The sequence below is a fragment of the Lotus japonicus genome, chromosome 4, assembly GCF_012489685.1.
Source record: "Lotus japonicus ecotype B-129 chromosome 4, LjGifu_v1.2".
Lineage (NCBI taxonomy): Eukaryota > Viridiplantae > Streptophyta > Magnoliopsida > Fabales > Fabaceae > Lotus > Lotus japonicus.
Window position 1 is genome coordinate 64,261,159 of NC_080044.1, and position 16,256 is coordinate 64,277,414.

The 16,256-nt window shown below is 37.9% G+C and overlaps 1 protein-coding gene across 3 annotated transcripts; it reads left to right on the forward strand.

Annotated features, from left to right (window-relative positions):
* Positions 1-1,683: 1,683 nt before the first annotated feature.
* On the forward strand, positions 1,684-16,181 carry LOC130711050 (uncharacterized). Of its 3 annotated transcripts, none has more exons than XM_057560488.1 (20): positions 1,687-2,831; positions 3,587-4,073; positions 5,499-5,586; positions 5,704-5,885; positions 6,075-6,211; positions 7,621-7,687; positions 8,689-8,821; positions 8,948-9,062; positions 9,330-9,405; positions 9,499-9,681; positions 9,947-10,107; positions 10,405-10,510; positions 12,406-12,610; positions 12,710-12,987; positions 13,129-13,253; positions 13,595-13,739; positions 13,841-13,933; positions 14,618-14,691; positions 15,209-15,262; positions 15,339-16,181. In XM_057560488.1, the coding sequence occupies exons 1-20, from the start codon at positions 1,822-1,824 to the stop codon at positions 15,637-15,639; spliced, it is 4,020 nt and encodes a 1,339-aa protein (XP_057416471.1). In that variant the 5' UTR covers positions 1,687-1,821; the 3' UTR covers positions 15,640-16,181. The 3 variants fall into 3 exon arrangements, 2 of the variants coding, with proteins under 2 accessions (XP_057416471.1, XP_057416472.1); XM_057560489.1 differs by having other exon boundaries at positions 13,132-13,253; XR_009010550.1 differs by lacking the exons at positions 15,209-15,262; positions 15,339-16,181 and having other exon boundaries at positions 1,684-2,831; positions 13,828-13,933.
* The last annotated feature ends 75 nt before the right edge of the window (positions 16,182-16,256 follow it).

Here is a 16,256-nt window from a genome sequence, read left to right on the forward strand (position 1 = left end):
TACACTTATTTTGGAGCGTGGTAAAAATAAGGGAAAACTATGAAAATGGCCCCTGATGTTTGAGCGAGCATTGGTTTTGGTCCCTTCCCGGAGTAACTTCCGGAAATAGTCCCTCCGGTGAGCCAAACCGCCGTGCTAGAGTTTAAGTCCGGCAACCCTGCTCACATGGACACGCCACATCAATTAATGAGATGACGTGGTTTTTTTTTATATTTTCAATTAAAAATAAATAAAATTAAAAAACCTTTAACCCATAATTTTAAACCTTTTCTAATCTTATCTTCTTTTTTTCTTTTATAAAATCCTAATCTTATCTTCATCTAAGCATCATCGACAATTCAGATCTTCATTTTTTTTCTAAAATTATTATATTCATCTTATCATCATTGACAGAAACACAACACACAACAGGGATATGCGGTTGCAGCTTCATGTTCTTCCCTTCCTTATACATCTTCCTTTCTAATCCTCTTTCCTTCTCGGTTCTGATTTGTGGGAGGCGGAAGTGGGTTTCATTGCAGATCTGTCGTTGGGGTTCATGGGTTTGAAGAGAAAGAAGTGGGTTTGGCTTCAGATCTGAACAAATGTCTGGCTGCGTTCGAGCTCCATCGCCGCTTTGGAGACCAAGTTCGCACCTCCATCACCACCACGTTTGCAGCTTCTCTTTCTCTTCCTCTTTCGTCTTCTCTGTTACATCTCTCCCACGCCCTTTCTGTCTCTCAATGGAATTGAATACAAACCCATAAACATATCAATCAAACCCACCAACAGCCACACCCCCAATCGCAAACCCAACACCCAGATCCATCCAACCCCACCGCGAGCCCCACTACAAGCCCCACGAAGAAGGAGGAGGAAGATCCAGATACTGTTGTTGCTGTTGCTGGGTTCGGTAGGGAAAATGATGGAGATTGTTGGTGACGGAAGGGGTGGTGGTGAAGTTGTTCTAGGGGGAGAGGGATCTGGGTTGAATCCGGCGGCACTGGAAGGGGGTTAAGGATTTGGAAGAAGAAGGGGGTTTCTGGATTTCTGAAATTTGGGGTTGTTTCTAAAATTGGGGGTTTGGGTTTCTGAAATTTGACAAAAAAGAGGAAACTTGCTAGTGTGTGGGTGAAACAGAGAAAGAACAGAGCAGAGAAAACAAAATGAGAGAAAAAGAGAGGGAAGGTCGATGATTTGGGTTTGGTTTCCAGAAATCATGGCAAGGGCTTTGATTGCGAGTGTTGAAGGTGGCTCTGTTGAAGGTGGGTTCAGGGCGTTGGCTGGCTTGGAATGGTGTCTGGTGATGTTCTTAATCAAATGAGGTTTCAATCTGGAAGGTTTTGATTTGTATAAATTGGAAGGTTTAAATTGGATTAAGATTGCTGTAAAAAAAAAGAGTAAAAATTGGATTAAGAGTAATTAAGTTTAATTGCATTAAATTAATTAGATTTATTTTTAATGATTTACTAATTTAAACGAAAATAATAATAAAAAAAATCCACGTCGGCTCCTTGATTGACGTGGCATAGCCACATATGCACGGTGGCCGGAGCAACTCTCCGGCGAGGACCAAGCATGGCGGTTTGGCTCACCAGAGGGACTATTTCCGGAAGTTACTCCGGGAAGGGACCAAAACCAGCGCTCGCTCAAACATCAGGGACCATTTTCATTGTTTTCCCTAAAAATAAAACATAAAAACTTGATCTCACTCGCAGTAACGAAGCAAAAACTCGCGATCGAAAGGAACGTTCCTTCCTCGCTACAGTATACAGTGGAGGAGACTCCGGTAGCCACCACCACCACCGCCACTGGATTGAACCACCACCATCATCCACCACGATGTTGAGTGCTCTGAGTCCAAGAGCAACAGCAACACCTTCATCCCCATCATCATCATCACAATCACAATCACAAGAATCATCATGGGAATCAATGCTCCCCGGTCCACCCAGCCGCAACAACTTCGGATCCGCAGATCTGAGCCCTCACGGCCTCCTCGCTTTCCCTTCCGGCAGTTCCATCTCCATCGTCGACACCCATTCCATGCAACTCCTCTCCTCATTCCCCATCCCTCCACCACCTTCCTCCGCCGCGCCCTTCGTCACCGCGCTCCGCTGGTCCCCTCTCCCCTTATCCCGGCAGCTTCTCTCATCAGAACCCTCCTCCTCACACCTCCTACTCGCGGCTGCCGATCGGCAAGGCCGCATTGCTCTCCTCGACTTCCGCCTCCGCTCCGCCGTCATCTGGTTCGAAACCGACTCCAAACAAGGCGTTCAGGATCTCTGCTGGGTCCAGGCCCGACCGGAAACCTACCTCCTCGCCGCCTTGATCGGACCCTCTCTGCTTTCGCTCTTCAATTCCTCCACCGGACGCTGTATTTGGAAATACGACGCCTCGCCGGGATTCTTCTCCTGCATTCGCCGCGATCCATTCGATTCGCGTCGCGTCTGTGCGATCGGGCTCAAGGGGTTTCTGCTGTCTGTTCTCCTTCACGGTGAGACGGAGGATGGTGTTGTTATCAAGGAGCTTCAGATTCCGACGGATTCTTCTGAATTGGTTAAGCTCGAGAGAGATGCTGCCGGTGGAGGGTCGTCCCCATCGCCGCCTGCCTCCGCGGCGTTTCCTCTTTACATGGCGAGGTTCGCGTTTTCTCCGCTGTGGAGGCACGTTTTGTTTGTCACGTTTCCGAGGGAGTTGGTTGTGTTTGATTTGCAGTACGAGAGTGTGGTATTTTCTGCTGCGTTGCCTCGTGGTTGCGGCAAGTTTCTGGACGTGTTGCCTGATCCGAATAATGAGTGGATTTACTGTGCTCATCTTGATGGCAAGCTCAGCACCTGGAGGAGGAAACCGTAAGCGTTCATTCTATTCTCTTTGAATTTTCTTTGTCTTTGGATAACTTTGCTCTAAATTTAGATGAGTATATACAACTGCATACATACATTGGCATATACTGTGTAGTAGTCTATACTGGGTTGGAAGCTTTTTTTATGTATTGAGCTTCTTGTTGCTATGTTTCATTGTTGATTTTTGGTGGTTGTAACTTGTGAGTGTCAAACATGTTTGAATTTCACGTATTTGAGACACCTGTATGAAGATGTTGGTGCTTGATGTGAGATTGCCCTTATTTGAAGCTATTCCCCCCTGCCACTAGAACTGGATCACTTTTAAGTGAGTCAATTGACCTAGGGAGAAGATGGTGCATCCATATGACTGTGGCTTCCCAGATTGTCGTCTTATGGGACGAATAAGAAAAAAGGATCATACAGTCCTCCCCCCTCTATTGTAATTTGATCTCTACAAGTTTTCCAGTAGGTATTATTCATTGATGCATGTAATTGTTTTAGTCATGGTGGTTTCCGTTTTTGAGTTGTTTCAGAGACCATTTTGGATTTGCTCTGTTTTATATGAAGAAGTTTGTGCTGCATAAATTTATTCACTTTTTATGTCATTTGACCATTTCAAGAGCATGGTTGAGCAAGAGATGTGCATAAAGTATGTAATGCCCAAAATATCTATGCTTCCAGTTCCATCTCAGTAGATGCTACATATGTATGTACATTCTTGTCTCTCACACTGAGTTATACTTGTCTGCATGTGATCACAGTGGGGAGCAAGTACACATTATGTGCTCATTGGAAGAGATAATGCCATCAATTGGTACCTCTGTCCCTTCTCCTTCAATTCTTTCTGTCCTTCTATGCCAATCAGATACGACCCTTCAGAACATTGGCAAGAATTATTCTGATGTACCTAGTTCTCCTTACCTTCTTGAGGATTTTGATAATCCTTTTGATTTTTGCTATGAGTCCATGATTGTTTCTAAGATACATTTGATCTCCATATCTGATGATGGAAAAATATGGAACTGGTGCTTGACTGCTGAAGGGAATGCAGACACTCAAAAAGATGATAAGAAGTTGGGTTTGGCCTGTGATGACCATACAGTATTATTTCCCGGGGCCAACTCTAATGCCATAGTATCTTCTGCTGGTAGACGGGACCTCAATGTAGGCAGGCAACAAGAGAGTCTCAATGATCCTGGAAGCCGCTTGCAAAGCTCAATCTTCAACCAGGAAGAAATTTCAATGAAAGTAAGCCTGTATTTACAAACATGCTTTGCTTTATACAATTATACTCCCTTCTTTCCTTTTTAATTGATGTTTTAAAAGACAATTTTGTTCCTATTAATCTGTCAATTTAAAAATTCAGGATAATATTAGTTATTACTTTGTCAATTGCTAAGGTGGATATCTTTTTCTCCTTTCTTTACACCTTTCCAAAACTCTTTCTGATGTTTGAATAAGCAAATAAGTCAAGGATTCATGTGGATGAGTCCTAGTTGTTTAAATTTTGGGAGCAAGTCAGAAAAGAAATTCTAGTGCTTCAATTGTGCTTAGTGCTTGTTACATATGGTCTGGAAGATTTCAGGGTTGTCCAAAAAGCTCAAGATTAAGTTTTCTTTTTAAGTGGAGGGAAACTAATGCAGGGATGTGATTCATGATGATCATCCATTGATTATTGAATTTAATGCAACTTTCAGGTTCAATTTTTTTTTGGGGGGGGGGGGTTATTTTAGGCAATTTTAAGGTGACTTGTACTATGATACAATCTATTATTCCTGTTAGGATACTGCATGGATTGATCAAGTTTTGAAGAATTGTTATCTTCTTGGTCAGTTTAGTATGCCCTCTTTTTTTTTTGAAAAGCAGTTTAGTATGCCCATAACCCATTGAGAACAACTTATATTTCAGCTGTGAAACCCTTTCATGTTATCCTTATTTTTTTTGTTAACTTCAGGTTTTCTACCTAGTTGACACTAGCCATCTGCTATAATGCTACCTAGCTGCTTCTGTCCTGCATCAGGTTTGGATTACCAATGAACAGGACACATAAATTACAGGATTTCAAATTAAACCCGCTGTCAAAACACGTGATACAGGAAATTATAGTGAAATTAGTAAACAATGGTGAAGTACCTTCTGTTTAGCGAGTTATTGAATACAATTAATGTGTGCATTTTAAGGGGACAGTGTTCGAATGAGTCCTTGTCCTTCTGTTATGCGTTGACATCTATAAAACATATGTGCAGCCACACAGGACTATGATGTAGTCTACATTGCTGTTTATTTTGGCCCTAGTTATTTTTCTGTGTTACAAGTCCTGAATAGCCATTCCTTCCCAATCTACCCTGCCCTCTATGATAATAGACAAGCTAAAGGAAGATGCAAAAGTTTAATGTTCGTCAAATTGTGACTTCCTGCCACCATTTATCCTGCACCGAAAATTCCAATGGAGTCTCTTTCCTAGAGGCAGATAGTAAGATCACATTCTGAACATGAGGCCAGAGTTCTTTTTATAATTTGACTTATGATCTATGTGCTCATCTGGGTTCCTATTTTCTTGCTAACAGACTGCATCTAAATGCTAAGTAGCACCTATCAAGATTTCTGTTATGGTTTCAAAATTTTGAAGTTACTAAGATCTGCGAACATCTTTGCCTTTTCCTTGTGATGCAGATTAGCTTAGTTGGACAGCTTCAGCTGCTTTCTTCAACAGTGACCATGCTTGCAGTACCAACCCCTTCTCTGACAGCCACTCTAGCCCGTTAGTCTATCTTCCCACCAACTTACATATTTGTTCAAATCTAGTATCACCATTTTGCAGAGGTCATTATGCGTACAATATTTTCTGTGTTGATTAATGAGATATTGTTATGTGAAGGTGGAGGAAATCATCCTGCAGCAGCTGTTCCCCTGGTTGCTTTGGGAACACAGAGTGGAACAATAGATGTAGTTGATGTTTCTGCTAATGCTGTTTCATCAAGTTTATCTGTACATAATGGCATTGTTAGGGGTCTACGATGGCTAGGAAATTCACGACTGGTTTCATTTTCTTACACTCAGGTATATAATTTTATACTTATGTTTAAACAGATTTTATTAATGTTATTTCCCTATATAGTTTGTTTCTCACTATCACACTCTCTGTTTTGTAATTAATGATTTGAGCATATCACTTCATTCCTATTTCATACTTTGTTAAAGCATTTATGCATATCCGTGCAATTATTATGTGTATTCTTCTGGACTCAGGCCAGTGAAAAATCTGGAGGATATATTAACAAGCTAGTTGTGACCTGCCTTCGAAGTGGCCTTAACAAAACGTTCCGAGTTTTGCAAAAGCCAGAACGTGCGCCCATAAGAGCGTTGAGAACATCTTCATCGGGAAGGTGAATCTCAAAGCTATGTTTTTTGTTGTTATGATTTAATTTAGCTTTTGAATCTTCTTCTGGTTACACAAAACTTGTGAGCCCTAATGGCTTATTCATATCATTATCAACAATTTCCTACTAGCTAGATGGGAGTTAGTGACTTAGAAAGGCTAGAGTTTTATGGTACTGTCATTACTATTCCAAAAGTTTAACCATTGGGTGATGATACATGATTGCTTTTAGTGATTTAAGTTGCTGATGATGGCAGCGTTGGGACTTGACATATCTCTTGTTGCCACAAAGGATTGTCTTGTTTGTTGGTGTTACTAACCACTTTAAGCGTTTATAATATTTGGAAAAAAATCGTTGCTTTACTTCTATCCTTTTTCTCTTTAACGTTCACCGCTCTGATTGTTATGAAACTTTAGGTCGTGAAGAATTGCTAGTCTCCAAATATTCTAAAACTTGATTGTTGATTGGAATGGAAACAAGTTTTTATTTTTGATAGGGGGTTTCTACAGCAACTGTTTCCATCCTGTTTACCATAGTTGTTTGCTTTACTATCTCCTTAGATTAACAGATAAATTTGAAATTACATCATGCCATAAGTCATAGTTTTCCCAGGGTTCACAGTCCAGAAAACTAAAGGATCTTGTAGATTATGATTCTCACATGTCTATAATGACAAGAATGAGAGGAGTGACTTTCCTGGATCCATTCTTGTGAGATCCATATGAGAAGATTCAAAATTTGATGGGTTTCTTGTTGTTTTCCCCTCAATTCCTTCCTTTATTATTCTCCTTGACGGTAAAGAAGTATATGTTATGTTTTCTATCAGATTTTATCCATTTTTTGGCAGTTTTTTTTTGGTATACTTTCAGTGATCACCCTTTTAAAGGAGGGGAGGAAATTTTTGAACCCTCAAACTCTAGCTTCCTTTATGGCTAATGACCATCACACTAAGCCCACTTTTATTAGAGGCAGTTCAATGAGTTGCATGGGCCACTGTTGATTATTATATAATCTAAGAAATGGTTTTCAATAGTTTGATATCCACAATATTGAGGCAGTTCAATGAGTTGGATGGGCCTCTATAGATTATTAAACAATCTAATACATGGTTTTCAATAGTTAGATATCCACAATATTTCAGGTATCATGTAATTTTGTTTCGTGATGAACCTGTGGAAATTTGGGCATTGATTAAAAATCCCAAAACTTAAGGTTGTAAAGATCTGCAATCCTCCAAATGTTCTAAATTCTAATACCTGATTGTTGATAGAAACAGAAACATCTTTTTTCAAAGATGGGTTTTCTATGGCAAATATTTGTTTCATCCTTTCTACCAGAGTTGTTTGCTTTACTTTCATCCAATATAGTTATGATTACATTGTTTTTTCCGTAGTTTGATATCCACAATATTTCAGGTATCTTCTAATTTTGTTTCGTGATGCACCTGTGGAAGTTTGGGCAATGACTAAAAATCCTATCATGGTAGGTTGGTTGATGCAGTTGAAACCCCACCCACTGAAGTCTCTTTTTTTCCTTTCTTTCTTATTAACATTTGCTGGTATATGACGTGACGAAGTATCTGGCTTAAGTATATCTAATCCTGTGTGCTATTAGTTTTGTAGGGTCTAGGTGACACTTATTTGATGTTGACTCATAAATTTGAGATGTCCCTTCCCTTCCTTGGAGTACTTATCTGTGAACACTATTATGCAAAATTACTTTATTTTTCATTTGATGGAGAATGAGATAGGATTCACAGGGTATATAATATGGATATTAGAATCATTAGCAAAATAGAGTATCATATTGAGATTTGAGAATTACATGTTATTATGGAATTTTCAGTATCTTGTGGTTAAATATGGGTTTTGTGAAATTTAGGTTTAGAATTCCTATTTAATGACTGCTTCTTTAACCTAATGACACTTAGACATGAATATCAAATTGAAATTGCATTTACAGTTCTGTTCTCCCTCTTACTCTTTGTCACTATTACCCTGATTTTGTCTGTTTCCGTAACCCCTTGCCTTTTCGAGTTTCCCTTGACTGTCCTATTTATGGCCTTTTAAAGAAAGTGATTTTAATGTATTTTTTCGAATTTTCGTTCAGATCATATTTCATATTCTTAAAAATGATAAGGATAATTATTGCTCTCTGTATCGGCATGGCAGTTGAGCGGAATGAGCGCTGATGCCTTCTTTGGTAAAGGTAGCCAATCCATTACTTGGGGCTAGATCTAGTTTTTGCTCCAAATGCTTCCTTCATGATTCCAAGTTGAACTTGGTTATACAAGCTAATTTCCTTTATTCATGATTGATGTCTGAAATTCACTTGTCTTTAATTTCAAAACCCTATGTTTTGAGTGTTCTTCCTTTTTTTCTTTAGGAAGGTTAATTCTGATGTCTGTAGTATAGGTGTCATATTTTGGTTGATACTGTATTATTTTTCTCAGAATATTTATGATGCTTGCTATCTCTATGTAGCTTAGATCATTAGCTCTTCCATTTACGGTATTGGAATGGACTCTTCCTACAGTTCCACATCCTTCTAAGCGTCAACCATCTGGGGCATCAGATGAAGCATCCGAACCATCAAAGGTTTCCTCGTCAGATTCAAGTGGGTTTGTTTTCTTGAAGTGCTTAGATATTATCATGATAGTTGCTATCCTGAATTAATGGTTCCTTCTCTTTTTTTGTGCAAGATAAAAGCTAACTGATAACTGATACCAATTTCTCTTATCAGAGAGTTCGGGCACAGAAGGATCTCAAGATGACACTTCTGAAAGTTTTGCATTTGCTCTGGTGAATGGGGCACTTGGAGTTTTTGAAGTACATGGTCGAAGAATTAGAGATTTCAGGTTTGAGCCCTTTTCCATTAAGAAAATTCACGTTATTGCAAATGTGTTGTTTTTCTTGATATTTGGACTGTTGAATTTGTATTAACCATTATTTAATTTTTTTAAGGGGTGTATAATTTGTCTTATATTTTCACTGTTTCTACTATTATTAATGGTTAATCTTTTGTCTAATATGTCAATCTTTCTTGCTTTTATTACACAATACAATCTTCATGCAGTTCTTCCTTTTTGTTTGCGTTTATCTGATTAAGTTATAATATTCCACAGACCAAAATGGCCTTCTTCTTCATTTGTATCATCAGATGGATTAATTACTGCAATGGCCTACCGCCTACCTCATGTGGTATACATCATTACTTCAGAATTAGATCAATATAAACGCAATCCAAATACTCTCTAAATTGAATGGTGGGTTTTGACTTATTTAGTTTTTCAGGTCATGGGAGACAGAATAGGGAACATAAGGTGGTGGGATGTGACAACTGGACATTCTTCCTCATTCAACACTCACAGAGAAGGAATCCGTCGAATCAAATTCTCACCTTTTGTACCAGGAGACCATAGCCGGGGGCGTATTGCTGTTCTGTTTTATGATAATACCTTTTCTGTATTTGATTTGGTAAGATGGACATTTACATTTTCTGGATCGTGGTTTCAGTTCAATTGTTATTTTATTTTATGCTTTCCATATGTGTCTGTACTGCTTATGATAATTGTTTTTATAACCTTCATTAATTCATATGCAACACTGGTTTTTACTGGAGTTTAAGACTAAGAAACTAAATATTACTATTATGTGAGCAGATAAGTTTGCCAGTTCTCATTTTTCATAGATTGTCTCTTGCCATTATTTGATAAAAAAATCTCAACATATTTTTTTGTAGGACTCACCAGACCCCTTAGCCAATTCAGTTTTGCAACCTCAATTTCTGGGAACCCTTGTATTAGAACTTGATTGGTTGCCCTTGCGGACTAATAAGAATGATCCACTGGTACTGTGCATTGCTGGAGCAGATAGTAGCTTTCGCCTTGTTGAAATTAGTGCGTAAGTACCACAAGTCGCTCTCAGGAGTGAGGAGCTTCCTTCCCTCCTTAGTATTATTATCAGAATATGATTGGTAGCCCAGATAACTAGTGTGGATGGAGGGAAAAGTATTTAGCTACTGTGAAATGGATGTTTAGTTCACTATGTTTCAAACTTTTTAGAGTTTTGGTATTCTCTTAAAGCGGTGAATGAATCATGAGTACTTGCTATCAGATCAGACATACTGACAAGAGTTGCTCCACTCTTTGTGGTTTCTGTAATAGACTTTGTGAATGACATGCTTTTCTTTTCTTGCAGAAATGATAAAAGAGTTGGTTTTGCACCCCAGATCAGACACACAAAGGATAGGTTCAGGTCAATGCCTATATGTTGTCCCATACTACTTCCTTCACCACATGCCTTGGTAATATGCCACATTAAATTTGCTGATTTTACTGGACTGGCTATATATTATCTTCTCTTATTGTTTACTACTACCTAAGAACCAACCCTCTGAGTGAATTGCTGTATTTTATAGATAGTGCATCGTTAATGTTATGAGTTAGGGTTATGTTAAGAGTTGTTAGGAATTAGGGTTAGACGTAAAGTCTAAGGGCCAAACCCATATGTACTGGCAGTTTGTACTTTGTACTACACATTGTACTTCACTCTTAACCTAGTATTATATATATATATATATATATATATATATATATATATATGGGAGACTGCACCTAGCAGATCATTCCATTACAGTATCTCTCTCTCCCCCCTCTATCTCTTTCTCTCTTAATTCTTTTCTCTCTTTACATGGTATGAGCAATGTTATCATCCTCTGACCAGTGTCATCACTATTCCTCTTGAGTTCCTAAAAATTTGGAACTTCGTTATAATAGCTCCTGATCTCAGGGGGCACTGCTTCTGCACCTTAATCTCAGCCCCTTCATTGAACCTATGCTGGTCTATTCATCATGCTATTGTTCTGCAGTGCACTGTTCATGTTGGTTTGTTGACCCATTTTTCTCTGGTAGTTCGGTGACTTCATGATCACCACCATTGGTAGCAGAAGCCGCTGATCTGCCACCTGCCAAAGTTTTGCCCCATCCAAACGTCCACACACCACCACAGTAGCATGTCCTCATCGGCGCGTGAAGTCTACGCACCACCTTCCAGGCTTTTTCCAGCCTTTCTGCCACCACTGCTGTGATTGTCTGGTCTTCCTCTTCCTGTCTTGGCCCTGTTTGGTTTGTGGGTATACTGCGTTTTGATTCTGCTTTGACGTCTCCTTGTGACTTCTCTCGCTATTGTGTCTAGTCTATAAATATTGTACTTCTGAATCAATAATTAATCAAGCATCATCAGTTATTTAGAATACTTCCAAAATCTCTCTTTATAAACTAAAAGAGTAAGTCCTATAATTTCAACACATAGTATGGGCCATTTTGAATTTTTTGTGGTATCCTAATTTCATATCTGTTTTCATTTAATCTTAAACAAGCATTCTTGTTGGAAAGTTTTTTATATGAATAGTCTGTATTTGGTTTCACTCTTTATTTTAAGTTGCCATAGTTAACTTTTTCTCTTTCCCTTTCTTGAAATATGATAAGAATTGAATATCTAAGTTTTTTTTAAATCCACCAAAAAGGGAGCTCACCGCCATACAGGAAAATCCTTTATCAAACACAGATTTAATAGCAGGAAGATGAATAAAACTGGATACCCGAACACCGCAATAAGTATTTCTCACGATCATCTATATCAAAAGCTTAGGTTGTTGGGTAATCCCGTGATGATTTATATTATATTTCTGACACGTCCACTCACTCAAATGCTCTTTGGGTTGAAGTGTGAACATTGCTCAAGCTCACTTACCTTGTGTTGAAATTCAACTTTCTGTTAAATGGATGATTATGGCAAAGATTGAGTGCTAGACACTTGGTCATAGAGGCTATTGAACCATGCCATAAATCAACACTCTCAAAAGAAGTTGTTAGATGAAGACACTTGAATAGTTCTAATAGTAATCTTAATCTCCACCTAAGTTAATTTTGACGGACTTTTACCCAAAAGTCCTATACACAAACTCCTATACCCAATCCATATAAATAGTCATAAACCAACAATTCAAAAAGTTTAATTTGTTGAGTGAAGACACATGAATGGTTTTATTATATTTCTAACATAAATATTCAACTCTCCCCTTCAGGACCCTCTCCATTCACAGTGTTAGATTTTACTAGTCTTCTATAAATTGTTATTATGATTGTATTTGTCATCAGCTTTGTTATTTATTTATTTTTTGTGTTTATGTTGTTACAGGCACTGCGCATGATTTTGCAATTGGGTGTTAAACCTTCCTGGTTTAATACTTGCAGTACAACCATAAAAAAAAGGCCTCACTTAATTCCAGGAGCTCCTTCTTTTACTGGGGATCTGCGCACATACATGATCAACATACCAGCTCTTGGGGACTCAGTGGTTCCAGAGATGCTTTTAAAAGTATTGGAACCATATCGAAAAGAAGGTCTAATGCAAAGTTTTGATTATGAAAATTCTTATGTTTTGAGATTTTAACATTTTGTACTTTTGGTATTAAATAGCACTAAAAATATTTTGATTTAAGGTTGCATGCTGGACGATGAGAGAGCCAAGTTGTATGCTAGTGTTGTGGATAAAGGTTGTGCCGCAAGGTTCGCTTTTGCAGCTACTGTATTTGGTGAATCCTCAGAAGCTCTGTTTTGGCTACAGCTGCCTCGGGCGCTTAAACATTTGATAAATAAGTTATTGAGAAAGCCTCCATCAAAAGTGGCCACAGAAGAACCTGTCTCTGAGGTTGATGAGACATCTTTACTGTCTAGGATATCATCAAAGGGAAAACCAACAGAAGAATTGGAGAGAGATGTATGTAAGATGTATTATAGTTTCGATTGAGGTTGTATCATGTGACATACCTTGTAGTGTCCCACATTCCAATTTTGCTTAAAGAATTTCAGTTAATGTTGAATATCAAATTCTTCTAAGTGACATCAGCTTTTTGTTTAGCAGGGTCAAGGTCAACTAAGGTTGATGGCTTTTGACCGAGAAGATTTGTGGAAAAGTGCCAGCGAGCGTATTTCATGGCATGAAAAATTAGAAGATGATGAGGCCATACAAAAACGTATACATGAGTAAGTAAATCTGTCATCTTTTATCATTTTGTTGATAGTATATTTCTTATTTTGACTTTTTAAGGTCAGAAGGTATTTTGCTTGTCTTTATAACAAACGTAGAATCTATAGTATAAATGTATCAGTTTTTTTGGTGCTGCATTAATTGAAATTATAATATGCAAGGCATATTGAGGTCTCACAGCTCCCTATATATATTGATATCTTGTTCCAAAAAGAAAAGGTGCTGCTGTGACAGACACCATACTGAAGTTTCTTTTCATTTTATACTTTTGAGTGGGATTATTACGCCACTAATTATATATTCACCTGGCAATTCCTTTTGAATTTGGTGCTATCAGGCTTATCTCAGTTGGAGATCTAGAAGTTGCAGTTAGTTTATTGCTTTCTACACCTCCAGAGAGTTCTTACTTCTATGTCAACGCTCTTCGCGCTGTTGCTCTTTCTTCTGCTGTTTCAAGATCTCTTCATGAACTTGCAGTGAAGGTCAGTTTAACTGGGATGTGCCTGTGTTAGTAATTTAGTATACAAGAAAATAATTCATCTTCAGGTATTCAGTATTTAATAATATCAGATAAACTTATTAGGTTGTTGCAGCCAACATGGTGAGGGCTGACCGGTCACTATCCGGCACTCATCTTCTCTGTGCAGTTGGAAGATATCAAGAAGCATGTTCTCAGGTTAGGATGCATGTATAATAACATTTTATGCATACTCTCAATGATTTCTTAGATTCAGTATTACAGTGTCAAATACATTCAAACAAATACGACAACTTTAAAGGTCCTTAACTGGTTGCAGCTTGATAATCTTGTAAGTTGTCAACAAGAGCCTGGTTACTTAATTGTCTCCTGGTGATTTTAAATTCATGTTATGTTCAAGGAGTTTTTCTTGGTTTTAATATATTTAGTCCATAAAAATATGACATTTTCAGAATTAGTCCTTCTCTAGGTTTTTTTCCCCCATTCTTAGTTCATACATTTGGCAAAGTAGTGTGTCTTTAGCCCTCACTAGGGCAGTAGGGTTCTTTCAGGAACTATAAAAATTAAAGAGGGACTAATTTTAATACACACACACACACACACATACACAGTGACCTCGTACAAGTGATTCCTTGTACTTTGGATTGACATGTGCCGGATGTTAAATAGCTTTTTTTTAAAAAAAAAAGATGTTTTAAATTCAGAAGCATTTCTGAAAACATCAAAATTAGAAAATTTCTGGATGTTTTCATCAAATTTTCCAAACACTTCCACTGCTTTTCCAAATTTAAACATGACAAAAAGGTTATCAATATAATGTGCTTGATTTCCTAAGAGATCAAATTTATGCTTGATTTCCTTGCAATCTCATATCTTATGCAGCTACAAGATGCTGGGTGCTGGGCAGACGCTGCAACCTTAGCTGCTAGTCACTTAAAGGGATCAGATTATGCAAGGTTCTTACTTTTTCTTGAGATTTGAGAACAAATATTTTTGTCAGCATTAATTAACTTGTCTTGTTTTTAATATATATGAATGTCGGTGGGCATCACATTTCATAATTCTCATCTGCCATTTGCAGCATAACCTGTGGTACCCTGGTTGAATGACAAATAGCTAACTTAGTATTTCCGATATGATGTATCTCTAGCTTACTACTGTTGTTTAATTTTGTTAAGAATCTGAATTTTTCCTTTTGGTTATTGACAATAGGCAAGCGGCAAATTTTCTAGAACCATTTTCTATTTTACATAATTCTGGTCTTACTTCCAACATGATTACTGTCTCTGCATTTGTAATTAAGTATGACATTGAAAAGCGGAAAATTTTCTAGAACAATATTTGCATTTTACATAATTTTGATCTTGTTTCCAACATGATTGCTGTCTCTGCATTTGTATGACAATCAAAAGATCTCTTGAATTGTATACCATCATGACTAGTGGATCTTCCCTACATTTTGTATTCTTGCAGAGTGTTGCAAAGATGGGCTGGACATATTCTGCACTCTGAACATAATATATGGAGGTATCATTGCTTTTATTTCTTTATATTTTTACTGTACCACTATTCAATTCATCTGAGCTCAAATGACACAATGCAGGGCTCTGATCTTGTATGTTGCGGCTGGGGCACTACAAGAGGCATTGGCTGCTCTCCGTGAGGCTCAATTACCTGACACTGCTGCAATGTTTATCCTTGCATGCCGTGAAATCCATGCAGAAATGGTTTCTAACTTAGGCATTACCGATGATGAATCAAGTTCATCTGTTGAGGATAAGCTACTAAGCTTGCGCGCTTTAGATCCTGAGAATGAAGATGTCATAGCAGTTGATGAATATTTTGGCCAATACCAACGAAAACTGGTACATCTATGCATGGATTCACAGCCATTCTCTGACTAAGTAAAGGTCTTGATGTAATGGATTTGAATATCTCATCTGTATCCATGACACTAGTGGATTGATAAGTGGTAACTCTCAGCCAGAGAAGAACATTATACGCTGATTGCCATTCCAGTACCGACTGCATTCTCTAGTGTCAAAGTATCAGATGCTTTCATTGAGCTGTTATTATAAGTGTAATGCAAAGCATTGGGAAGGGAATGATGATACAGAGCAACATGGAGTCTTGAGACAGCAAAGATACCAGACCACTAGACCAGTGTCTTTTATGAAACAAATCCTTTTGATTGCAGTGCATATGATTTACATGAACTTCCTAAAGTTTAGATTAGAGTCACATGGGTAATTGTCCCATTGTAGATCATATATAGAATTTTGTCGGCAACGATCATTAAATTGTACTTGTATTTTATCTGATAGGAGGACTCAAATCATTGAATTTACATTTGGATGCAGTTTGAATACTTGTGGGTGCAGTTTGAACACTTGCTTTTGTATAGATAGGAGGACTGAAATGATTGAAGCTACATATTTGTATTTTATCTTGATTTTTTTTTATAAGCGTATTTTATCTTGATTAATATGAATTAACGTATAATCTGCTTTATTAGATTCAT